The sequence below is a fragment of the Dendropsophus ebraccatus genome, chromosome 9 (genome assembly GCF_027789765.1).
Source record: "Dendropsophus ebraccatus isolate aDenEbr1 chromosome 9, aDenEbr1.pat, whole genome shotgun sequence".
In the NCBI taxonomy this organism is placed as follows: domain Eukaryota; kingdom Metazoa; phylum Chordata; class Amphibia; order Anura; family Hylidae; genus Dendropsophus; species Dendropsophus ebraccatus.
This window is the reverse complement of record NC_091462.1, coordinates 69,969,051-69,995,875: the sequence shown is the minus strand read 5'-3', so window position 1 is coordinate 69,995,875 and position 26,825 is coordinate 69,969,051. Positions and strand designations below refer to the sequence as shown.

At 43.1% G+C, this 26,825-nt stretch overlaps 1 protein-coding gene across 6 annotated transcripts in view; it reads right to left on the bottom strand.

The window, feature by feature from the left end:
• Positions 1–26,825, bottom strand: part of HECW2 (HECT, C2 and WW domain containing E3 ubiquitin protein ligase 2) — a 271,029-nt gene that overhangs the window by 48,915 nt on the left and 195,289 nt on the right. For 5 of the 6 annotated variants that reach the window (XM_069983585.1, XM_069983587.1, XM_069983586.1 and 2 more), the window contains 3 exons: positions 22,723–22,818; positions 21,006–21,156; positions 5,030–5,139 (listed from right to left, as the gene is read on the bottom strand). In XM_069983585.1, the coding sequence (XP_069839686.1) occupies positions 5,030–5,139; positions 21,006–21,156; positions 22,723–22,818 (357 nt within the window). The remainder of the gene's footprint in view (positions 1–5,029; positions 5,140–21,005; positions 21,157–22,722; positions 22,819–26,825) is intronic. The other variant, XM_069983588.1, reaches the window with a different exon arrangement.

The following is a 26,825-nucleotide window of genomic DNA, read 5'->3' as shown; positions in this document are numbered from 1 at the left end:
GTGGTCCTATTGCGCTATTTGATGCAACCACAAGACTCAGATATAAAGGAGCGCCTAGTGAATTTCAATGCCTCTGTTATATTAGGTCATTTTTGACTGTACCACTTCAGGTTGGCAGAGGCTCTGGGGTGCCAAAATACGTGGAAACCCCCCACAAGTGACCCCATTCTGGAAACTACACCCCTCAAGGAATGTAACAAGGCGTGCGGTGAGCATTTGGACCCCCAGGTGTTTCACAGATTTTCAGAACAATGTGGCGTGAAAAAAGAAAAAAATATTTTTTACACTGAAACGTTGTTCTAGCCTTCAATTTTTGTATCCAAAAAGGGATACAAGGGAAAAAAAACAAACAAACGTGTAGCACAGTTTCTCCCGAGTACTGAAATACCCCAGTCATGGAACGGCCGGGTGTTCACGTAATGAGATATTCATCTCGAGTAACGAGCACCCGAGCATTTTAGTACTCGCTCATCACTACTAATTACTCTACATGTGGACATAAAGTGCCAAGCGGGCGCAGGACGAGCCACCAAAGGGAAGGAGTGCCAATTGGCTTTTGGAAGCTGGATTTCACTGGAATAGATTTCATGTGCCATGTTGCATTTACAGAGCCCTCGTGCTGCCAAAACACTGGAAACCCCCCACAAGTGACCCCATTCTGGAAACTACACCCCTCAAGGAATCACTCAAGGGTCACTTGTGGGGGGTTTCCAGTGTTTTGGCAGCACGACGGCTCTGTAAATGCGACATGGCCCATGAAATTCATTCCAGTGAAATCCAGCTTCCAAAAGCCAATTGGCGCTCCTTCCCTTCGGAGGCTTGCCCTGTGCCCACATGGCGCTTTATGTCCACATGTGGGGTATTTACGGACTCGGGGGAAATTGCTCTACGCATTGTGTGTTTTTTTCTCTGTTAACCCCTTGTGAAAATGAAAAATTCAAGGATAAACCAACATAATAGTGTAAAAAATGTAATATTTCATTTTCACGACACATTGTTCCACATTTGTGCCAGTCACCAGTGAGGTCCATATGCTCACTACATCCCTTGTTACATTCCCTGAGGGGTGTAGTTTCCATAATGGGGTCACTTGTGGGTGGGGGGGTTCACTGCTTTGGCAACACAGGGAGTTTTTAAATGCAACATGGCCCTCGAAATCCATTCTACCCAAATCCAGCCCCAAAAAGCTAAATGGCGCTCCTTCCCATTGGAGGCTCGTCTTGCGGACGCATAGCACCTAAAGTCCAAATGTGGGGTATTTCCGTACTCGGGGGAAATTTCTCTACATGTTTTTTTCTGTCTCTTCCCTTTTAACCCCTTGTGCAAATGAGAAATGTCAAGACTAGATCAATAATGTTGTGTAAAAATAAAATTTTTTACACTTAAACACTGGCCTAGCCATGAATTTTTCATTTTCACAAGGGTTTAAAAGAGAAAAAAAACACAAAACGTGTAGAGCAGTTTAGACCCGAGTACGGAAATACCCCACATGTGGACATAAAGCACCATGCGGCCGCAAGACGGGTCTCTTAAGGGAAGGAGCGCCATTTGGCTTTTGGATGCTGGATTTGGCTAGAATGGATTTCAAGGGCCATGTTGCATTTACAAAGACCCTATGCTACCAGGACAGTGGTAAACACCCACAAGTGACCCATTCTGGAAACTACACCCCTCAAGGAATCTAACAAGGGGTGCAGTGAGCATATGGACCCCACTGGTGATGGGCACAAATGGGGAACAATGTGACGTGAAAACGAAAAATTTCGTTTTTTCATTTTCACAGCACAAATGTGCCCATCATCAAGCGGTCCATATACACAGGGCCTTTGTAAATGCGACATGGCATTCACCATCCATTCTAGCCAAATGGCGCTCCCTCCCTGCGGAGGCTTACCCTGCACCCGCCTGGCGCTTTATGTTCACATGTGGGGTATTTCCAAAGTTGCGCTACACATTTAGTGTTTTTTTTTTAATCTTTTAACCCCTTGGGAAAATGAAAAAATAAAGACTAGATCAATGATTTAGTGTAAAAATGTAATTTTTTCTTACTCTAAATGTTGGTCTAGCCTTGATTTTTTTTCATTTCCACAAGGGGTTAAAAGAGAAAATAAATGTAAAACGTGTAGGGTAATTTCCCCTGAGTACGAAAATACCCCACATGTGGGCATAATGTGCCATATGGGCACAGGGCAAGCCACCAGAGGGACAGAGCGCCATTTAGAGGCTGGAATGGAGGATGGAGGCCATGTCACATTTACAAAGCTCCTGTGCTGCCAGGACAGTAGAAACCCCCCACAAGTGACCCCATTTTGGAAACTACACCCCATAAGGAATTTAACAAGGGGTGCAGTGAGCATATAGACCCCACTGGTGAGGGGCACATATGTAGAACATGTGCTGTGAAGATGAAAAATACCATTTTTTTCATTTTCACAGCACAAATGTGCGAGTCACCAGGGGGCCATGTCCCCGCTGCCCCCCTTTTTAGATTCCTTAATGGGTGTAGTTTCCAGAATGGGGTCACTTGTGGGGGGTTTCTACTGTCCTGGCCGCACAAAGGCTTTGTAATTGCATCATGGCAAGTCTCTAATGGGAATTGCAGCCATATCTATTTAGTTGGGGAAAAGGGACAATTTTAATTTATTTGGGGGTATTAGGCCAATTATTAGTTTATAAGGTTGAAAATGACAGGAGTCCATCAAATTCAATCTGTGTTGATCCAGAGGAAGGCAAAAAACCCTTGTGAGGTAGACAACAGTAGCCTCATCACAGGGGAAAAATTCCTTTCCGACTCCATAATGGCAATCAGAATAATCCCTGGATCAACGTGACCCCTGAAAAAGGAATAAGGGACAGAATTTAGAAAATTTTGAACTCCAATGACGTGTAGTACGCCTTGAAGCAATCCTTTATGCAGAGGCCGGGGTGATCAGGACAGGTGTCACACTGGTAAATGGTGTCCTTCCTGATCCCCCTTTTACGGCACACACTGCACTTCTTTTGGGATCTCCCCTTTTTTCCAGTGTGGGAGACTTCACCTGGAAAATGTTGTCCCTGTATGATACGGGGTAATTCATATCCAGAAGCGCTGGGGCCTGCTCCGTGGCTGCTGAATATCAGGGCTTTGATCACTGCTTCCTGGAATTCAAGGAATTTCCCCAGGTGTCCGGCATATCGGTACAGCACAAAAGCGTTGTACATCGCTGTCTGTACCAGATATACGGCCACCTTTTTATACCACCGTCTGGTTTTTCTCATGGCGTTATATGGTTTCAGGACTTGATCTGAGAGATCAACTCCTCCCATATACTGATTGTACTCTAGAACACAATCAGGTTTGTTCACCACGTTTGTGGTACCACGTACAGGGACAGGGGTGGTGCTATTCCTGTGAATTGTGGTCAAAATAAGGACATCGCGTTTGTCCTTATATTTGACCAACAACATATTTTCACAGGCATAGGCCTTGCTCTCCCCCCTTTGCATCAGTTGTCTAACAGGGTGACTTGGGAGGCCTCTTTGATTTTTTCGGATTGTGCCGCAAGCTACAGTAGCTCAGGCAGCGAGGGACTGAAACAGGGGGATGCTGGTATAAAAGTTATCAACGTACAGGTGATAACCTTTATCCAGCAGTGGGAAGATCAGTTCCCAAACGATCTTCCCACTAACTCCGAGGATGGGGGGGCATTCTGGGGGCTGGATTTGGGTGTCCCTACCCTCATATACTCTTAATCTGTAAGTGTACCCTGAGGTACTCTCACAGAGTTTGTATAATTTCACGACCATTACATTACCATAATGTAATGTGTAATGTGGGGTAGTGTAGTGTAATGTAGTGTTTTATACGTGTTTTTCACAGTAAGGGGGGGGGGGAACCTACACCAAAAAAGGAGTTGCTGATAAATGCCGCACTTATGTGCGGTACTTATCAGCAGACAGTGGCGGTAGGATATATTAAAAAAAAAAAAAGGGGGGTTGAAACCCTATGCCAAAAAAGAGGAGTTACTGATCAGCGGCGCACTTGCGTGCGATGCTGATCAGCACTCAGCGGCGAAAGGGCGCAAAAAAGGAGGCAGTACAAGTACCTGGACGAAGATCGACGAGGAAAACCGATGAAAAACCAACGAGAGCCAACGCAGCCGACGGAGGACGCCGGGGGACCGCGGATCTTCACTCCATCGCCGGGATCCGGAGAGTATGGTGCTCACACACCACACACACCTTCTCTGCACACCTCAGCTAACTGACGGAGGTGTGCAGAGAAAAGTAATAATATTTATTTTTACTTAGATCGCAGATATTGGCCGGCCGGGCTTATCCGGCCAATAGCAGCGGTCTGGAGGGTGGCCCCCTTCAGTATACACACTAATGGTGATTGGTGCTGTCTCGAACACTTACGCTCGATGTCGTTAAGGGGTTAATAAACTACATGTGCAACCTACTCACCAAATATGACAAAGGACTTTGTTCTCAGTCCATCTTTAACAGTCAGATTCATTCTTGTTTACTGTATCTTTTTGGGGAAATGTCTATACTCTAGCTATAGTATTTATTTGGTATGTATGTAAACTTTATGAAAAAATTTCCAATAACCAGATATTTGTACAAAAAAATAGGCAAGGCCGCCTTGCCCTGTACCTGTCTGATCTCACAAATGCTCTTCTGGATGAATAGGCTAAAATTCTCAGAACCTCTATAAATCTTGTAAAAATTAAAAAAATCTTTGCAGAAAAGTGTAATTTGCTATAACTGAGGGGACCAAGCCCATATTAATACCCATGAATTTAAAATGGCATGTCCTGAAGGCTCCTGTAGATGTAATGTGTAGGTGTACCTGCCGTATAGTGTTTATCTTTTTCTCCACTTATTAGCCTTCTTTCCTCTTTTTGTAATATGTCACTACAGTGCTTAATTCACAGCTTATACTGCTCGCTACTGTTCTATGATGTCTACCCTGCTGCTGCTTCTAATAATGTTCTATGGAAGTGTAGGTAGGTGTAATGTTTAATTGTATAAATCTTTTACAGACCTGCATTTGAATGATGATAATCAACATCCTCCCCGGCTACTGCCCCCTCCACTGGCTGTTGCACTTCCTCTGGTTGATCATTAGTCATTGTTCGCCGGATGCTTTGATACCTGGTATTGCAAAATCAAATACAAAAAAAATGTACACATTACTCACAGCCTTAAAACATTTACAATAATATTTTAGAAACATTAGTAAGCCGGATTAAATAGCACATCTCACTATTTAAAGGAGTTGCAAAGACTCTTCAGCACCAAAATAGTAGGAAATGTTAAATAAAGACTATTTAGAAAGATTTTTTAATTTTGCATTTAAAGGGGTAGTGCGGCGGTAAAGAATTATTCACAGAATAACACACATTACAAAGTTATACAACTTTGTAATGTATGTTATGTCTGTGAATGGCCCCCTTCCCCGTGTCCCACCCCCCCCACCCGTGTACCCGGAAGTGTGGCGCGCTATACATACCTGTCACGTGCCGACTCGTCTCCGATCTTCAGTCAGCGACGTCGTCTTCGGACGGCCGGGCCGAATCCCTCCGACCCTCCTGAGTGCTGTGCTCAGCCAATTGCGGCTGAGCATCTGATGACGCTGAAGAGGGCGGCCGGCACTTAGGACAGGCGGAGGGATTCGGCCCGGCCGACCGAAGACGACATCGCTGATTGAAGATCAGAGACGAGTCGGCACATGACAGGTATGAATAGCGCACCACACTTCCGGGTACACAGGTGGGGGTGGTGGGACACGGGGAAGGGGGCCATTCACAGACATAACATACATTACAAAGTTGTATAACTTTGTAATGTGTGTTATTCTGTGAATAATTCTTTACCGCCGCACTACCCCTTTAAAGGTGCATTCACACATAAAGGATACACAGCCGATTTGAAGCTGTGTTCAGTTATTTAGATCAAATCTGCTGTGGATCCGCAGCATAAAATACACTACAATACGGTGTGTGTGTGTGTGTTTAAGTGTCACTTGTAAAAACTTTTACTATGTCATGCAGACATGTCACCGGACCCAAACCTTTCAAAAGTTTTGACATGTCTGCATAACATTGTTGTGTATATATGTATAATAAATGTACGTGGGATCATCTTTACCCAAGCCAGGTATAAATCCAGTCCAACCTGGGTTCTTTTCCAAGTTGAAGCCTTCATTTAAATTCTTGGATTCCAACCGAATGGACGGGTTCCGTGCAGTAAGATGTGCACTCCATTCAACTATTTCTATGTTTTCTATTTTTACCAGTACTGCCCTAGTTGAATTTTTCATTCAAATTCAGTCCCAGAGTATCAGCAAATGGTTATAACTCTTATGTAAGGGGTTATGAATAGAGATGAGTACTAAAATGCTTGGGTGCTTGATACTCGAGACGTTTCGTTTCGAGTTACAAACCCCAAGTCAATGAGAAACTCAAGCATTTTTGGAGAGGACCAAAGCTCTGCACAGGGAAGGTTGCCTGAAAACCTTAGAAAATGATGGAAACAACAGGGAAATTGACAGGAAACACCAGGGGCAGCATGCATGGACACCTCAGGGGCTGGCTAATCACAACATTAGGCCAAATTAAGGGCTCCCGGCTCTCTCCCCCATGTTCCTGTACCTCCTTCCTCGCTCCAACTTCTGTTCACTGTCGGGGTAAAAGTACAGCCTTGAGAGAAACAGATCGCTGATCTCAGGGAGACCAGCCAAACGACAACACTGCCGGCTGCTAGTGGAATCGCTCAAAACAGTGAAGTCCTAGGCGCACTGCCCCCTGGGAAACATGAATATGCAAAAGTAGAGCTTCATCAAAGAGTCTCGAAACATAGGACTAGCCAGATATCCCTCCGGGAATGACCCAGCCAAGGGGTGGCTCCTGTAAGGAAACCACCAAAACCACCATATTAAGTGGCCCTATAAGTTAATGAAATGACAAGTACAGCCTTGGAAACACTGATGCAGTAGCTGTAATTCGCTGATCCCCGTCTCTCTCCCATGAAACACGTGCACAGGACACAGCACAGTGAGGATAGGTATAGCTGAACTACAGATCCCAGCCAGCCAAAGTAATGTTAACAACAGGAAAAATTGACTACTGACAGCCGAACTACAAGTCCAAGCCAGCAGCCAAGAGTAGCAAAAAAAAATATATATATATATATATGTTTTGAAAATTTTAAGCCTTTGGAAGGACTGTTGGGTTCCTGTTGGGTTCTTTGTGTCGGATTCCTGTCTAACACTCTCCCTGACAGACAGCAGCTCTCTCCCTATGCTCATCCCGCCTCCTTCTGACACAAGCACCGCAGGACCTGAGTATCGCGGATTGCTCTTCTGAGTAACTAGCACCATCGAGTACTAAGCTCGGACAAGAATGTTCGCTCATCTCTAGTTATGAATGAACGTACCACAATACCCAGAAGCTTTACCTCTATTCAGCCATCATCTCTACATGTTCTTCCTTATTCATCCATCTTGTATCCTCATTTTCCGTCCTTCCACAGTCTATATAACATTTTTACCTCATTGGTTAACATTAAAGTACATTTGATTGGATAAGAGCTAGATAATCTAGTTTAAACATATGTAAACGCTCAATTTGATTGGTTAAAAAGACATACTACTTTTTGTCAATAATTATGCATTATGATTTCCTTCCTTTGAAGATTTTGGAGGGAAGGTATATATATTTTTTTAATTAGAGGGGGACTGCACTACCCACCGGGGTGCTACCTAGGGAATACTAAGACAACAATCACAAACCCCAAACCAAAAAAGGAGTATGCCAAACTAAAAAAGGAGCACACCCAAAATGTAAATAAGTAAATCTTTATTTAACAAACATGATTGGTATCAAAAAACAACATAGACTAGAATCCCCATACAATTAAAAACCAGAACCTCATGGGAGAACTATACAATACAAAGAAACTCCTGAGCCTACATCCCCATTGTATATTCATATCAAATCATTCCTGTCCAATAAATACCTATATACAAAAAATATATAGAGACACCAATATATATATAAGGTGCTATATCCTAAAGTGCAAACATGAATAAATATCTATTACAAATAAAATAAAAAAATAATGCAATATGCAATGGATAAGAGACCGTAAAAAACTCATATGACCATGTTCACAGGGAGGGAAAAGACATTGGAATGACCCATAATGCCCATGTAGGTATTCATTGGACAGGGAGGATTTGATATGAATATACAATTGGGATGTAGGATCGGGAGTTTCTTTGTATTGTATAGTTCGCCCATGTGGTTCTGGTTTTTAATTGTTTTTAATCATGTATGGGGATTCTAGTCTATGTTGTTTTTTGATACCAATCATGTTTGTTAAATAAAGCTTTACTTATCATTTACATTTCGGGTGTGCTCCTTTTCTGGCATACTCCTTTTATGGTTTTGGGTTTAGTTTTTATACTTTGCTATGTTATTGTATATGCCAAGTCTAAAAAGGGGGGGGGGGAGAAGAGGAATTACGCAGATTAAGATGTTTATTGTGTTTTTGTTACTTAATGGTGTTTGAAATTTCAAATCTAAAAGATGAAATTAAAATTGAAACTCAAATAATAATGAAAGTTTACAAAGATGGATCAAACAAGACAGGATATACCATGCAGAATGAGATAACACTACAGCAACCACTCCAGCCATAAAGTGGAGGTGAAGACAATTACTGAGACATATAATATTATTGACAGTTACTTTGTAGATGTGGATCTGTTTGTTTTTAAGTCTTTTCTTTAGAGACAAGCAGAAACAAGCTGAGAGACCAATAAATGGAGAGAAGGTACAGGGTGAAGATTGCATCCTCCTTGTGAGCTACTGTATCTGACAAATACAGCAGAAACCTCTTGCCAATTTTCGCCAATAGAGTTAATTAAACATAACTTTTATTAAATCCAGATTAAAAATAAAATAGTGTGATTGTGGTACGTGTTAAAAATACAGCTTGCTCAACCCCTAGTACTCATAAGTCTTTTTAATTTTACTGAAAGTGTAATAGACACTAAAAGCAACACTAACAGAATTTAACCCTTTAAGGACACAGGGCGTAAATGTATGCCCTGGTGTCCCTAGGGGCGTTCAAAGGGGGGCCGCGCGGCGACCCAACTCTGAACCGCCGCAATCCCAGATGCTATCTGTATCCCAGGACCGTGGCAGTTAGAGGGCACGGTTTGAACGCCGTGTCCGCTAATTAGTTATTTAAATGCAGCTGTAAAATGCTATTTTCCATGTCCGCTAATTAGCTATTTAAATCCAGCTGTAAAATGCTATTTTCCCCCATCATTGTTGATCTAGTGGGGGGATCGCACCCCCCCACCCCCACCCCCACCAGCCAGGCGTCTGCGCCGTAATGGTGCTGATCCCGGCTTGGTAATCTATTGCTCTCGGCTGCAGCAACCGGGACCAATAAAACACCACTCTCATTGATCTATGCAGTATATCTATACTGCATAGATCTCAATCAGAGATCAGAGTACCAATACTAAAAGTCCCCCAGGACTTTTTTTTATTAATAAAAAATCCCCTCCCCTAATAAAAGTCTGAATCACCCCCTTTCCCCATTTTATAAATAATATTAAACATATTTGGTATCGCCGTGTGCGTAATCGGCCAAACTTTTAATTTATTTCATTCCTGATCTCGCACGCTAAGGCTGGGTTCACACTACGTATATTTCAGTCAGTATTGTGGTCCTCATATTGCAACCAAAACCAGAAGTGGATTGAAAACACAGAAAGGCTCTGTCCACACAATGTTGAAATTGAGTGGAAGGCCGCCATTTAGGGTACAAACCCACTTGGCGTATTTGTTGCGTGAATCAGTCTTAAAAATAGGCAGGCAAAACGCAGGTTAGCTTTATACAATTGTTCTGCGTTAAAATACGCAATTGCGTATTTTTGAAGCGTGAAGCTTGTTGTTAGCGAAGCTTGTTGTTAGCAAAGCATCAGTTGTTAACAACCTGTGCGAAAAACGCATGTAGCTTCACGCTTCAAAAATACGCAATTGCGTATTTTAACGCAGAACAATTGTATAAAGCCAACCTGCGTTTTGCCTGCTTATTTTTAAGACTGATTCACGCAGCCAATACGTCAAGTGGGTTTGTACCCTTAATGGCAAATATTTGCTGTTATTTTAAAACAAAGACTGTTGTATTGAAATAATAGCCGTTATTTACTGTTATATGGTGGCCATCCACTCAATTTCAACATTGTGTGAACAGATCCTTTCTGTGTTTTTAATCCACTCCTGGTTTTGGTTGCAATATGAGGACCACAATACTGACTGAAATATACGTAGTGTGAACCCAGCCTCAAATCGCAAAAAAATTCCAAAGTGCAAAATTGTACATTTTTGGTCTCATCAAATCCAGAAAAATTGTAATAAAAAGTGATCAAAAAGTCGTATATATGCATACAAGGTACAGATATAAAGTACAGATTATGGCGCAAAAAAATGACACCTCACACAGCCCCATAGACCAAAGGATAAAAGCGTTATAAGCATGGCAATAGAGCGATTTTAAAGGGGTAGTGCACCCAAAAAAAATTTCTTTCAAATCAACTGCTGCCATGAAGTGCCAGAGATTTGTAATTTACTTCTATTAAAAAATCTCAAGCCTTCCAGTACTTATCAGCTGCTGTATGCCCAGCAGGAAGTGGTATTATTTCCAGTCTGGAGAGCAGGAGAGGTTTTCTATGGGGATTTGCTCCTTCTCTGGACAGTTCCTGACATGGACAGAGGAGGCAACAGAGAGCACTGTGTCAGACAGGGAAGAAAACACCACTTCCTGCTGGACACACAGCAGCTGATAAGTACTGGAAAGCTTGAGATTTTTTAATAGAAGTAAATTAAAATCTCTGGCCCTTCATGGCAGCAGTTGATTTGAAAGAAAAAATGTTTTTGGTGCACTACCCCTTTAAGGAACATTAATTTTTTTAAAAAAGGTTTTAATTTTTTAAAAGCCATCAAATAAAATAAAAGTCATGCAAGTTACATATAGTTTTAGTACAGTAATTGTACTAACTTGAGGAACATGCATAACAAGTCAGTTTTACCCTAGGGCGAACGGCATAACCAGTAACACTATTAACAAAAACCCTGTGATATCTATTCTTCAGCCAACCATAAATTCACTGAACTATACAGGGACTAATGCCAATTCTCACTACCTGTACATGGATTGAATAAATTACCGCTTTATTTTTTCACTACCTTTGGAGTGCCGCAGTAATTTTCTTTTTGGATAACTAAACACAGAGTGACTCCCGGTTCTACAGCTGGCACCCGCTGCATCTACTAACACCGGGTGCTGTGTCCTTTTTTGCATAACTTCTCTATCAGCTCTGTCAACTGTATTTAAGGCTGGTGACAACTTTGAGGAACAGCCAGATTCTATAGACATTCCAGATGTTGTAGATGCAACTTCATCTATGTATGCTGATTTCCCCTTCTCAGACAATTAAGAAGAATTCAAAAGCCTAAACTCAATTAACAAAGAAGAAGCAAGGCTACCCCCATACATTCCATATTAGACAGGGATAGACTAGAATTTAGGTTTTGACCTTACTTTTTGTAATCAAAGAGGGGACTGTTAAGTAGGGATGCACGATGCACCGAAATATCGATACTACTATCGATATTTCGGGCAAAAAAACGGTTCGATACCAGGATTTCCTGGTATCGAAACTTTAAGTTAAGCTGAGAACACGGTGGGCGGCTAGCTGAGCGCCGGCCGTGTTCTCTATGTGCCTCCCCCTGCCCCCTGCAGTCTCCTCCTCTGCTCTCCCTCCCTCCGCTCCCATTGGCGCCAAATTCAAATAGCCGGCACTTAGCTATTGCTAGTGCCGGCTATTTAAGTATATAGATGCCGCTGTCACACTGACAGCGGCATCTGACCCCTCCTGAGCCCGCTCCATATACAGCGGGGGTCGGCTACTGTGTGTAACAGACCCCCCGCTGCTGGTGTCTCTCTGATAACAGAGTCCGGATCCGCCAGACTCTGTTATCAGAGAGATGATTTATGCAGAGGAGCCGGAGCTGCACGGAGGAGAGCGGCTGGAGAGGGAGAGCGGGAGAGGAGGACGGAGGAGAAGGCTGGAGGGAGAGCGGGAGGTCCGGGAGAGAGGACGGAGGAGAGGGAGAGCGGGATGTCCGGGAGAGGAGCCGGAGCTGCACAGAGGAGAGCGGCTGGAGAGGGAGAGCGGGAGGTCACGGAGAGAGGAGGACGGAGAAGGCTGGAGGTGGGGAGGATGAAGAGGGAGAGCGGGGGTCTGTGAGATCCGGGAGAGGAGGCCGGGGGAAGTGCAGCACATGTGAGGATCCAGCCGGCTGGCAGGTGGGGGAGGTTGCCGGGACTGAGAGGAGCAGATAAGATCGGCTGTAGTGTGTGGGATCCTGTGTAACCTCCTCTTCTCTTCCTCCGCAATCTTGGTAACTGATGTAGCAGAGCTGTCTCAGTGATGGGTGGTGCAGCAGAGCTGTCTTACTGATGGGTGGTGCAGCAGAGCTGTCTTAGTGATGGGTGGTGCAGCAGAGCTGTCTTAGTGATAGCTGATGTAGCAGAGCTGTCTTAGTGATGGGTGGTGCAGCAGAGCTGTCTTAGTGGTGGGTGGTGCAGCTGAGCTGTCTTAGTGATGGGTGGTGCAGCTGAGCTGTCTTAGTGATGGGTGGTGCAGCAGAGCTGTCTTAGTGATGGGTGGTGCAACAGAGCTGTCTTAGTGATAGCTGATGTAGCAGAGCTGTCTTAGTGATAGCTGATGTAGCAGAGCTGTCTTAGTGATAGCTGATGTAGCAGAGCTGTCTTAGTGATAGCTGATGTAGCAGAGCTGTCTTAGTGATAGCTGATGTAGCAGAGCTGTCTTAGTGATAGCTGATGTAGCAGAGCTGTCTTAGTGATAGCTGATGTAGCAGAGCTGTCTTAGTGATAGCTGATGTAGCAGAGCTGTCTTAGTGATAGCTGATGTAGCAGAGCTGTCTTAGTGATAGCTGATGTAGCAGAGCTGTCTTAGTGATGGGTGGTGCAGCAGAGCTGTCTTAGTGATAGCTGATGTAGCAGAGCTGTCTTAGTGATGGGTGGTGCAGCAGAGCTGTCTTAGTGATAGCTGATGTAGCAGAGCTGTCTTAGTGATGGGTGGTGCAGCAGAGCTGTCTTAGTGGTGGGTGGTGCAGCTGAGCTGTCTTAGTGATGGGTGGTGCAGCTGAGCTGTCTTAGTGATGGGTGGTGCAGCAGAGCTGTCTTAGTGATGGGTGGTGCAACAGAGCTGTCTTAGTGATAGCTGATGTAGCAGAGCTGTCTTAGTGATAGCTGATGTAGCAGAGCTGTCTTAGTGATAGCTGATGTAGCAGAGCTGTCTTAGTGATAGCTGATGTAGCAGAGCTGTCTTAGTGATAGCTGATGTAGCAGAGCTGTCTTAGTGATAGCTGATGTAGCAGAGCTGTCTTAGTGATAGCTGATGTAGCAGAGCTGTCTTAGTGATAGCTGATGTAGCAGAGCTGTCTTAGTGATAGCTGATGTAGCAGAGCTGTCTTAGTGATAGCTGATGTAGCAGAGCTGTCTTAGTGTTATCTGATGCAGCAGAGCTGTCTTAGTGATAGCTGATGCAGCAGAGCTGTCTTAGTGATAGCTGATGCAGCAGAGCTGTCTTAGTGATAGCTGATGTAGCAGAGCTGTCTTAGTGATGGGTGGTGCAGCAGAGCTGTCTTAGTGATAGCTGATGTAGCAGAGCTGTCTTAGTGATAGCTGATGTAGCAGAGCTGTCTTAGTGTTATCTGATGCAGCAGAGCTGTCTTAGTGTTATCTGATGCAGCAGAGCTGTCTTAGTGTTATCTGATGCAGCAGAGCTGTCTTAGTGTTATCTGATGTAGCAGAGCTGTCTTAGTGATATCTGATGTAGCAGAGCTGTCTTAGTGTTATCTGATGTAGCAGAGCTGTCTTAGTGTTATCTGATGCAGCAGAGCTGTCTTAGTGTTATCTGATGCAGCGGAGCTGTCTTAGTGTTATCTGATGCAGCGGAGCTGTCATAGTGGTGGGTGGTGCAGGAGAGCTGTCTTAGTGATGGGTGGTGCAGCAGAGCTGTCTTAGTGATAGCTGATGTAGCAGAGCTGTCTTAGTGATAGCTGATGTAGCAGAGCTGTCTTAGTGATAGCTGATGTAGCAGAGCTGTCTTAGTGATAGCTGATGTAGCAGAGCTGTCTTAGTGATAGCTGATGTAGCAGAGCTGTCTTAGTGATAGCTGATGTAGCAGAGCTGTCTTAGTGATAGCTGATGTAGCAGAGCTGTCTTAGTGATAGCTGATGTAGCAGAGCTGTCTTAGTGATAGCTGATGTAGCAGAGCTGTCTTAGTGATATTGGATGTAGCAGAGCTGTCTTAGTGATAGCTGATGTAGCAGAGCTGTCTTAGTGATATCGGATGTAGCAGAGCTGTCTTAGTGATATCGGATGTAGCAGAGCTGTCTTAGTGATAGCTGATGTAGCAGAGCTGTCTTAGTGATAGCTGATGCAGCAGAGCTGTCTTAGTGATAGCTGATGCAGCAGAGCTGTCTTAGTGATAGCTGATGTAGCAGAGCTGTCTTAGTGATATCGGATGTAGCAGAGCTGTCTTAGTGATATCGGATGTAGCAGAGCTGTCTTAGTGATAGCTGATGTAGCAGAGCTGTCTTAGTGATAGCTGATGCAGCAGAGCTGTCTTAGTGATAGCTGATGCAGCAGAGCTGTCTTAGTGATAGCTGATGCAGCAGAGCTGTCTTAGTGATAGCTGATGCAGCAGAGCTGTCTTAGTGATAGCTGATGCAGCAGAGCTGTCTTAGTGATAGCTGATGCAGCAGAGCTGTCTTAGTGATAGCTGATGTAGCAGAGCTGTCTTAGTGATATCGGATGTAGCAGAGCTGTCTTAGTGATAGCTGATGCCGCAGAGCTGTCTTTGTGATAGCTGATGCAGCAGAGCTGTCTTCGTGATAGCTGATGCAGCAGAGCTGTCTTCGTGATAGCTGATGTAGCAGAGCTGTCTTAGTGATATCGGATGTAGCAGAGCTGTCTTAGTGATAGCTGATGCAGCAGAGCTGTCTTAGTGATAGCTGATGCAGCAGAGCTGCCTTAGACAGATATCACTAACTTTATTTTTAACACAATAAAATAAAAATAGTCCAAAAATTGGTATCACTGTAATAGTGCAGGGGTATTATATTTCTACCACTGTATTTTGTTTTGTTTTTTTATACTTTACTAAGTATCGAACTGGTATTGAGTATCGAAATAAAAAAGTTAGTATCGGTATCGAACTCAAAATTCTGGTATCGTGACATCACTACTGTTAAGTATGTAGTATGTTGTATATTTAGTGAAGACATTACAATACAGCGATGACCTTCTAAACATGTAGAGATGTTTACGCAAGTAAACACTAGTGCTATGCAAGTAACTTCATACCTCAGTCAAGTACTGACACAAGCCTTACTAGAAGAACATACGCCCCCAAGGCTAGGATATACGGTATATACTAGCTGCCATCTTTGAATAATCGAGATCCACCTTGTCCTTTACTATCAGTGTGTTAGCTCGCACTATAAACTTTATAACTGTTAATTTGGAACAGACCGTCAATATGACAACACGCTTGAAGTGCATCCACATCACCACACACTGTAAGGGGCCTAAAACTGTGCCAACAGACTGTGATAGTATCATACAGTGTACATAAGGGTAGCTGGAAATTAAAAGTAGTTGCATAGAACATAAAAAGAGAGGATACATTCTTGGGGAGGAGTACATGATGGAGAGTAGAGCACACAATGGTGGGCACAGAAGACATGATGGGCCAGGGGAGCACATCACAGGACACAGGGTACATGATGGGGAACATACAGCAGATGATGAAAAAGGAGAGTACATGATGGTAAGCACAGAGGGCTTAATGGGGGAAGAAGAGCAGATAATAGGAGCACACAGGGCATGATGTAAACTATAGTAAATAAGCTGGGCCACAAAAGGCCATGTCCCTTCACACTAAACTTTACACTCCTATTTAAAAGTGGTGAATGCAATGTAAAAGGTTTTGCAAAGTTTTAGAAAAATGGAAGGCAAGGTAGCAGACCTGTATGTAAAACAAAAACATAATTTAATGAGAAAGGGTGCAATGTAAGACTATATGTTAAAAGTGTCTGACTGGAGGGGATCAAACTGCTGGGAGCCACACCAATCACGAGAATGTCCTGGGTGTTCAAATGAAGAATTCACAATGCTATTTTATTTTAAGTCTATGGCACTGCAGAAGACTGTGAAATAGAAAGCAATTTCATCATAAAAATTGAAAGCACTACTTTACTGTGGACTGTGTGTAAAGTTGTGGAACATACTACCACTGACAAAGGCTAAGAGTATGGTTTGATTCAAGCAAAGGGTTTAACATCTTCTATAAAGTTATATAGTTACTATAAGTATCTGTATGCTGGTTTTAACTAAATCTCCACTCTTGTGGCCCACAATGGATTCTTTACAGGCACATGCCTCTTATTGAATCCTGTAAATCAATGTTAATTCGGTAATTGCCACTTCCGCATGTCCACCCATCAGACAAAAAGGACATATAATGGCAAAAAGTTGCAAATTTTTGCACAAACCATCCAGGTTGCACAAAAGTTTGCGACATTCTGCCAAACTACACAAGGTGCAGGTATAATAAATCCAACCCAGAATGCTGACCTGGGGATCTGATGCCAGTAGTCTACAAGAAGGAATTTTTTTCCATCTCATGACAAAATGTTTTATGGCATTTGATATTTTTGCTTTCGTTTGGATAAAAAAAAGAAAAAAAGCAAAATACTATGTATGAAAATATAACGTGTGAGGGTGTGATTGTGTAAATGTAAGATAATATTAGAAGCTCTTTCTTTTATTTCACTTGTATCAGAAAAGCTTAAAAGATGACAATGTCCACAATAAAATTGCTTCCCTTCACATTAGTCACCAGGGACAAATGAGGAAGGTACCTGAGGTAAAGACGACCAGCTGAGTAAGCAATTACTTTGAAAATTGCATTTTTAAATATTTACCTATCGATTGCCACAATGTCTCATCAATCTCCTGTTGTCAAGTGTCCAAGCTATAGTACTTACTCATAGTCTGACTGCTTATGAGCATGATGAAAGCAAGACATGGAATCTTGGAATACAATATTTATGAAACAACCCAAGAAGCAACAACTAAAAACTGGAGAAAAGACCCAGCTATCTCAAACTGTCTGGGGCCTCTCTGTCAGCAAACACAGATTTTGTCATTCCACAGATGAATTTGAAGGGCAACTATAGAGAATTTACAGTGTTAAAAAAAACTGACATTTTATAAGATTTGGTTGGTTTGAGTCCCATCTCTAGATACAGCCTGTAGAAGTGTGCAGCAACCAGATGTAGTGATAGTTACATGTTGAGGTTGGGGCTCACAGTGTGATAAGAGGTGAGTTATGTTTATGTTTAAGTGGTTACAAGTTGAGCGCAAGCTAGTGTATAGGATCACCAGCTGCACAGTTTTTCACTCCAACATAGTGGATTAGATTCAAAACACCCAGTTTTATTGTCTTCACAGGGGACAAAACAGTTTTACATAATGCCAAATGAAATCCTAGGTCATGTAGCCTCTAACTCAGTATTTCCCAAACTTTTCCACCCTGGGGCACCCCTTGGAATTTTTTTTTTAGCTCAGGGCATCCCTACTAAATAATGTCCTATAACAAAAAACGCCATTCAGCAACTCACAGTTAACATCTTTTTTGATTAGAGTTGTTCAATCTCTCTTGTCTTCTCTATCTGGCCCAGACCACCATGATGATTTCTTCCAGCTACAATTCATCTCTTCAGTACCTGCCAAACATCTTAGGCTCTGCATTTTTCCAGAAACTTCCTTCCCTTTCTCCCTCCTATAGGATCCCAAATGGGACCCCAGTGGTAATTCCTCTGTTTAATGTTATGTGCAGTGAAGTGAGTAGGTATATGGGTTGCCCCTAAATGTAAGATCCCCTGCTTTGCCCCATATATAGTAATTATGCCCCCTGTTGTGCCCCATATACTAATAATTCCCCCTGCTGTGCCCTCATACAATAATTATGCCCCTATATAGGAATACCCCCTGACGTGCCCCCAGCTGTGTCCTCCATAGTAATAATGCCCCCTGCTCTCCACCCCAATAGTTATAATGCCCTCTGATGTGGCCTCTATTTAGTCATCATGCCCGCTGATGTGGCCTCCATTTAGTCATGATGTCCATGCTGTGCCCCTTTTAATAAAAATGCCCACTCCTGTGCTATACATAATAATTTCTCCATGCTGTGCCCTCCATAGTAAAAAATGCCCCCTGATGTGGCTTCCATAGTAATAATGCCCCCCTTGATGTGCCCTCCATAGTTATTATGTTCCCCTGGCTGTGCCCTCCATAGTAATAATGTGCTCCCTACAGTGCCCTTAATAGAAATAGTGCCCTTAATAGAAATAATCCCCCCCCAATTCTGTTCCCCACAGTAATAATGCACCTCCTTCTGTGGCCTCCATAGTAATATTTCCCCTCTGCTGTAGCCTCCATAGTAATATTGCCCCTATGCTGTAGCTCCATAGTAATAATAAACCCCCTGCTGTGCCGTCCTTAGTAATATTGTTCCCCTGCTGTGTTCTCTATAGTAATAATGTGCCCCTCCAGTGCCCCTTATAGTATTAATGTTCAAATAATACTCCTATGCTGTGCCCCTCATAGCAATACTGCCCCATGCTGAGCCCCCTCCTAGTAATAATGTACCCCATGATATGTGCCTCAAACAACTAAGCATCCCCCCACTTGCTGTGCACCAATAAAAAAAATTTAATCATACTCACTAAATCCAGGCTGTGTGATTGCAGAAGAAGCTGTTCTCTATCCTCTGGCTCCAGCCTGTAAGCCGCGGGGGCGGATTTTCCAGCAGGCATGATAACATCATATTACTGCGCCTGGAGTGTAGTGTCTGCAGTCTACGGGATTGAATGTAGGAGCAGAATGCTGACAGTTCCTGTTCCTATATTCCGTTCACTTTAATGTTTAGCCTCCTCACCCTGCATTACAGTAAGGGGGACAGAACATCAAAGTGAGTGGTGCATCCCTAGAAGCTGCAAGGCCACAGCGTCTAGGAGAGAGTGTCACAATTCCCACTGGGATCCCGCGACACACCTGTCAGGTCTTCACGGCCCCCCAGTGTGCCGTCCCCAATTCTTCCATTCCCCCCGTGGAAACCGCTGCTCAAACTAACCACATTAATCCTTATGTAGAGGTTTAAATTGTGACATCAGAGCCCAAGTCAGCATAAGACCTGCATACAGTATGTAACATATGTAAAAATACTGCCATCTCCATATGTTTTGTGTCTGCCCTCACTATAAAACTCTAGGCCTACCACCTAGTAACCTCAAACTGCCATTTGTTCACCATTCCTTCCCCAGACTGAAATCACTGCACCTTATACGAAGGAACTCTTTCCAGTCATGACCTTTATTGAGCCTAATTAACACATGAGTACAGTGGAGAGGATGGAGTGAGAGCCCACCCCTCTCTGCAGAATGGACGGAGAGCCCACCCCTCTCTGTGAAATGAATGGAGTGGAAGTCCACCCTTCACTGTGGAATGGATGGAGTGGGGGCACATCCTTCTCTGCCCCAACTCCAAAGACTAGGCCAAATTCTGTGTTTTAGGGTCCTTTCACATGGAGCGATTTTTAATGATTAACGACTAACAATAAACTATCGCAAACGAGATTGTTTATAGTTAACCTTAAATCGTTCACCATATTACACAGAACAATGGTCGTTAGTTACGATTGTTACTACGATCGTTACTATGATCGTTTATTCCTTCTGATCCCAGCCTCATGGTGCGTTTACACAGGCAGATCTATCTGACAGATTTTGGAAACCAAAACCAGGAATGGATTTGAAAAAAGGAGAAATCTCAGTCTTTCCTTTATGACCCGTTCCCTGTTTATGGTCTGTTCCTGGCTTTGGCTTCAAAAATCTGTCAGATAAATCTGCCTGTGTAAACGCACCAAAACAATGAACAATGTGCAATTACACGGAATGATTAGTGAAAAAATGCAGAACTTGAGCGAACGAATGTGGAATTACAGCGAACGATTAACGATAATTTTAGGTTCAGGTCTAAATCAACGATCAACGACATACGAACGATTTTCCTATCATTGCCTGCAAATTACACAGAATGATTATCGTTTAAATTCGAACAATATAACGATTTTTTGCATGATAATCGTACAGTGCAATAGGGCCCTTAGATCCAAACAGATTCTCAAAGAATCTGTTGTACACACTCGGCTTGCCTGTAATATTAAATATTTTATTGACATAAAGATACCTCTCCAGTATGTACACTGCCACAAATTAGAAAGTGATTTTAGCTATTTCAAAGATCATGTAAAACGTAGCTAAGATCTAGTCAATGCACCATATATTAAACAGTTACATTGCCATAGTGGTATGATTGTTCTTCAATTTGTCCAAAATTAGAGTGAATGCACACTGCGGAATGGCGACGAATAACTCGTAGCGCATTCTGCAGTTCGCACCCGCAGGCGAACTGATGCAGGGGCGCACACGTCGTCGCCCGTGTCATAGACTCCATTCTATGCACTGGCGGGGTCCGCCCTCCGTCCTAAGAATGAACATGTTCATTCTTTGGACCGACAACTGAATCCACCCGTGCATAGAATGGAGTCTATGACAGGGGCGGAGACGCGCACACTCGCCTCAGTCCGCCGGCGGGTGCGAGCTGTGGAATGCGCGCCGGGTTAGGCGTCGCCATTTCGCAGTGTGCATGCACCCTGACAAAATTTGTAGGCTTATTTACGCATTTAGTTCTAAATATTATGTGTATTTATTCATATTATCACAGCCTGCATATTTCCTCATTCAATCATAGAATAAAACAACAGTATACATTCTTACCGTCTATTAAGCTGCTCCATTTGTTGAATAGAATTTGATCTCTGTAGGATCTGAGGAGCTGGAGGAGCTGTAGGACGTTGCCATGTTGTTGTTCTATTTACATGATCAACATAAAATATTCTACCATGACTGTCGATTCGTGCTTCCCAGTCTAAAATCAGAAAACATTCCTGGTAAAATGAGGCAATCTATGCAAAAGAATAAGTAAAACATAATAACTGTCTATTAGTAATTTTTATGACTTTTGTGGGCAATAACATATCTTAAAATTATTTTGCCCGGACTCCTCCTTTAAGTTTCCAGCACTCAGAATGTCAGTCAAGCAAGGGTAACCTGAAGGAGGGTAAAGACAGTGCGACTACACACTGTTAGACTGGCACTGGTATTAAAGAGTGGCATTTTGAAAATTCTGGCCCACGATAGACGAGCTGGCACTGCATCATGCCACTGTGTCTGGCAGCTTTAAAAGGGAAATTATCATCAGTTTGGAAGCATCTAACCTGCTGATATATCCCTGTAGCACACAGGGTGCTAAGGATAAAAGGAAGTTTCTTACTTTCATCCTCGGTGCCGGTTTGGGGATAGTAGCAGTTTATTTAATATGCTACCGCCCTCAGTGCATCAATCTGCCCCAGCTGGCCCACCCCTCCTAACTATTCAAGCAGCACAGAGCACCTCCCGAATATTCAGTAGTAAGGATGAGCCAGCCGGGGCAAATTGGTGCACTGAGGATGATAGACCCGCCCCCAGTGCACCAACACCCAATTAGCATATGAAATAAACTTATAATATCCTGAAAACATCACCCTGTGCCCTACAGAGACATATCAGCAGGTTAGAATCCTCTTTATTTCCCTTTAAGTTACTGGGGAAGGTTTAAACGTGATGAGGGACATGACCAGTTCCCATTTAAATATCTTCAATAGGTAGTAAATCTAAAAAGAACTGAATGACAGATAAATACTTTAAAGACTTTAACGCTAAGGGTACAAACCCACTTGACGTATTTGCTGCGTGAATCAGTCTTAAAAATAAGCAGGCAAAACGCAGGTTAGCTTTATACAATTGTTCTGCGTTAAAATACGCAGTTGCGTATTTTTGAAGCATGAAGCTTGTTGTTAGCAAAGCATCAGTTGTTAACAACCTGTGTGAAAAACGCATGTAGCTTCATGCTTCAAAAATACGCAGTTGCGTATTTTAAGGCAGAACAATTGTATAAAGCCAACCTGCGTTTTGCCTGCTTATTTTTAAGACTGATTCACGCAGCAAATACGTCAAGTGGGTTTGTACCCTAATACTAAAAAAAAAGTTAAAGAGGACCTGTCACCCCCCGTGCCGGGGTGACAGGCTCCTGACCCCCTGCTAGATCCCCCTATACTCACCTAATCGCGCCGGGTCTCGCTTCCTGATGCGGTCGGGTCAAGGAGATTTCAGCTCCCGAAGCCCGGCGCGCGCGCACACAGCAGAATCCGACGCTCATAGAGAATGAATGGGGAGTCCGATGCTCCGTCATTCTCTATGAGCGTCGAACTCTGCTGTGTGCGCGCGCGCCGGGCTTCGGGAGCTGAAATCTCCGTGACCCGACCGCATTAGGAAGCGGGATCCGGCGCGATTAGGTAAGTATAGGGTGCTCTAACGGGGGGTCGGGAGCCTGTCACCCCGGCACGGGGGGTGACAGGTATCCTTTAAAGTAAATTGGAATGAAAGAATGTCTCACTAGGTGGTAAAGCTTCATCTATTCTCTGGTATCTGCTGACATCTTGTCGGACTGAAGGAAGTGACCGCAATGGTTGATGACCATTTACTTGGGAACCTGTGGCATAACAGAATATGGAAAAGGATTTCCACTAGAAAGTAAAAAGTCTTTAATTTTAACAATTTAACATAAATGTTTAAATTAAAGATGTTCACCCTCAATTCTCACCAAGAATTTTATGTTGTCTACGTAGAAAACCAATACATGAATATGTGGCCTAAATCATTGTTACTAACTTACTACATGCCATAAAGTGAACATTATAACCTATAGGTCACAATGCTATAGTAAGTACATAGCAGTCCAATCATGGAACTATAGAATTCATCAAAAAAATCTCCACAATCTAGCAAATGATATTCTGTATGTTTTGGCAGATTGCCATGTTTCTCAAATATATTCATTGATATATAAGGTAAACAGGCTTCCTCTCACACTGAGTAAAATAGGTGGAATTCTGCCTGTCTCAGTGTGTCATAGCATCTCTATGGGAGATGAGCGGAGAACGGCGGCAGCGGAGGAGCGCGCACTCTCCCATAGAGATGGTATGACACACTGAGACAGGCGGAAGAGAGTTCCACCGAGGATTTTTTTTCCTATTTTACACAGTGTGATCATGCCCTAACTTCCCTCCCCACATATATAAAGTAAAAAAAATAAGCAGTGGATGGAAGGGATAAAGGGATTGTATCCAATTTTCACTAATTTCTCTATCAGCTCTTTATGGGGAACTATATGTATCAAGGGCTTTGCTGAAGTCTAGATGCACGACACCACCATGATACAGCACTTTTGAGTCAAAGAAATCAATGAGATTAGTCTGACATGATCTGCCTACAGTAAAGCCATGCTGGTTTGGGTCCATCAAGCTGTAAGTTTTTATGTGATCTTATATCTTATTTTTTAAACGCGTTTCCATCATTTTTACTACTAAAGATTTCAAGCTAACTGGCTTGTAGTTACTGGGATCTTCTCTACTACCCTTGTGGATGGATATAACAGTGGCCATTCTTCAATCATCAGGAACATTTCTTGTTAGGAGGGATTGGTTATACAGATCTGTCAGGGGAACAGCAATCACAGATCAAAGTTCTTTAGGAACTCTGGGGTGGACACCACCTGGACCCATCGCCTTATTCAACTGTGGTACCGGCCGGATGATCTTTCGGGCCGCAGAGTTCTGATGTGGGCGCATTCGTGCACGCCCACATCAGAACTCCCCACGTCTGCCCTATCTGAATAGCAGCCACAGAAAACTGACATGTCAGTTGTTTGCAGCGCCACTAGGGATCCGGGACGGAGTGTATACCATGTGTATACGCTCCGGCCGGGATCCCATAGAAGATAAGGCGGCGTGTCCTTTCTTACAAAGAACAGACGTTGTTTTCGATTGCAACAACGGCCGTACTTTTACAAAAATATATGCTGTGGGAACATAGCCTAATACTGCATGCACTTTATGTCTGGGATAGATGGGTTGCTAAACATGGGTTAGTCCCAGGGGCGCTTTCCACAATTCTCCAAAACCTGGCATTCCGGCCCGGATGGCAAATTATAAAATCAGCTCCAGGTGGTACTTATGTCCAGTTACCCTGCACAAAATGTTTCCTGAGGCCTTAGATCGTTGTTGGCAAAGCCTGACAGAGGAAAGAGACATATTGCACATCTGGTGGGCCTGCCCAGGCATTCGTGATTTCTGGGACAAGATCATAGCAATTTATAATGCATATTTTGGGAAGGCTGTTGTCAACTCTCCTCAATTGGCCTTGCTGTCACAAATGCCAGGCTCTCTTGCTACAATTAAAATGGGATCCTACAGCACTTTCTGGCGGCTGCTCTCATGGTCATTCGAAAACACTGGAAAACACCCACAAATTTGACAAACTGTGGTTTCTTTGGTGCACGTACATGGACTTAAGAGTTTTTGTCTCTATTTCGTTAGCTCTTAGTTTTCCAGGACCTTTTGGTCTTAGACCAGTGTACGTGGCTGGCCTTAGTGTCTTCCTATTACTTATTTTTATAATGCTGCACTTTCTCCTCTTCTTCATGTCACTACTACTATATCTGCAGAAGGTTTAATTCTCCACCTTAAAGAGAACCAATCATGGACGAAAGTTAAACATTTTTTATTCCTTAATTAGATGCAAATCATAATTTAATTGACATTTGCAAATATAATTAATTATTTTTATTGTCACGTTTTTGAATTATTCCCTTTTTACTTTCCTGTCTCGAGCCTGCTCTTTTCAAAAGAGCCGGCGCGAGACAGGAAACTCCCGTCATGCAGAGTGGCAGGAAAGGTTCCCATGATCCTTTGCCTGCCGCTCTGTTAACACACAGTGATCTCGCGCTATACAGCGCAAGATCGCTGTGTATTATCTAAAATCCCTCTTTTCTAATCTATTTATGAAGATACAGACTGCCTCTGCAGTCTGTATCTTTATACTTTACCTAATCCTCTTCTTCAGTGCAGCAAGGCCGGCGGCGCCATCTTGATTACGTCACTTGTGTTCCAGCGGTGGAACGCAAGGCCCGTAATCAAGATGGCGGTGCCCGGCCTTGCGGCACTGAAGCAGAGGATAGGTAAAGTATAAAGCTACAGACTGCAAAGGCAGTCTGTATCCTCATGAAGTCTATCTATGAAGATACAGACTGCATTTGCAGTCTGTATCTTTATACTTTACCAGATCCTCTGTTCCCTGGCTGTTCCGGCGGCGCCGCCATCTTGATGACGTCACGCTGGAACGCACAGTTGGAACGCAAGTGACGTCATCAAGATGGCGGCGCTCACCGGAACAGCCAGGGAACAGAGGATCAGGGAAAGTATAAAGATTCAGTGAGTATATATGCTCCTATCTAAACACGTCACTTGAGTAACGCCCCCCAAGGGGGAGGGACCGCAAGAGGAAAAGCACCTGAAAATGTATAAACAAAATGTAAGTAAATATATACAGATCAACACAAAAAGTTAAATCAATCTAGGTTAAATCAATATAAATATGACAGGTGCGGCCCGCTTCACATCCACCTGCTTCCATTGGGATAATTTGCCTACCCTGCACAAAGTCTTGGTGAGCTGACTTCTTTTTACATATCAGATTTATCTCCTTGCTTGTCGTGCTCCCTTCTTTTTGACTGCAATTTCAATATGAACATGGACTAATTTTTTCATTGACCTTTTTTTTTTTTGGGCTATTATCCCTACTTCCTTAAAAGGAATTTTTTTATAAATATTAAATCATTGTAACGAAGTATTAACATGTCACTGGATAATGAGGATCGCTTACAGAGAGTTGCTAAAGTTTTTTCCGAATCCAATAATGAGAATCAAAATCTGGACATGCAAAAAATTATTTGGGATATGGAAAAGACAAAAAGCAAACAACTCCGCATCTGGTGGGACATGACCACGTTGAATCAATATATTGATAAAAAAATGATACCACGTGGCCTGAGACTGAAAAAACCACCAGACAATACAGAGGGAGATGATTATGTCAAGGAATGGAATCAAGCACTCACGGACTGTTCTTTTAGACTTATGACAATACGCACAGCAAAACTCCAAAAAAAACTTACGGACCTGGATATAACTTTAATCCAATTACAATCATCTTTAACCCAATATGAAACGTTGGACAATTATATCAATGCTGTGGAAAGAATGAACAAGAATCTTGCGGATCTGGAGGAGGAAATAACACAAACTAAGAAAAACAAATTTAATCGTGATTTAAAAGACTATTTGTCGGACAGTGTGTATACGTGGAAAGAAAAACGCCGGATGCAGCGCTTACCACATCCTATCCTAAAAAAACACACTGAAGGTGAAACATCACGTCGCTCTGTAACTTTCAGTAATACAGAGGGTGATACATCTGATACCCAAACTGAGGCCTCAGAATTTGAGGAACAAGAAGTGGTACCAATTCAGACATCACATAAAAATACTAAACAAAAGAGAAAATACCCAAAAAAAACTTCTAACTGGACAGGACCCCGTCCCAATACGAGATCACATCACAACACAGGCGAATCTACTAGTGACTACAATTTCCAACCGC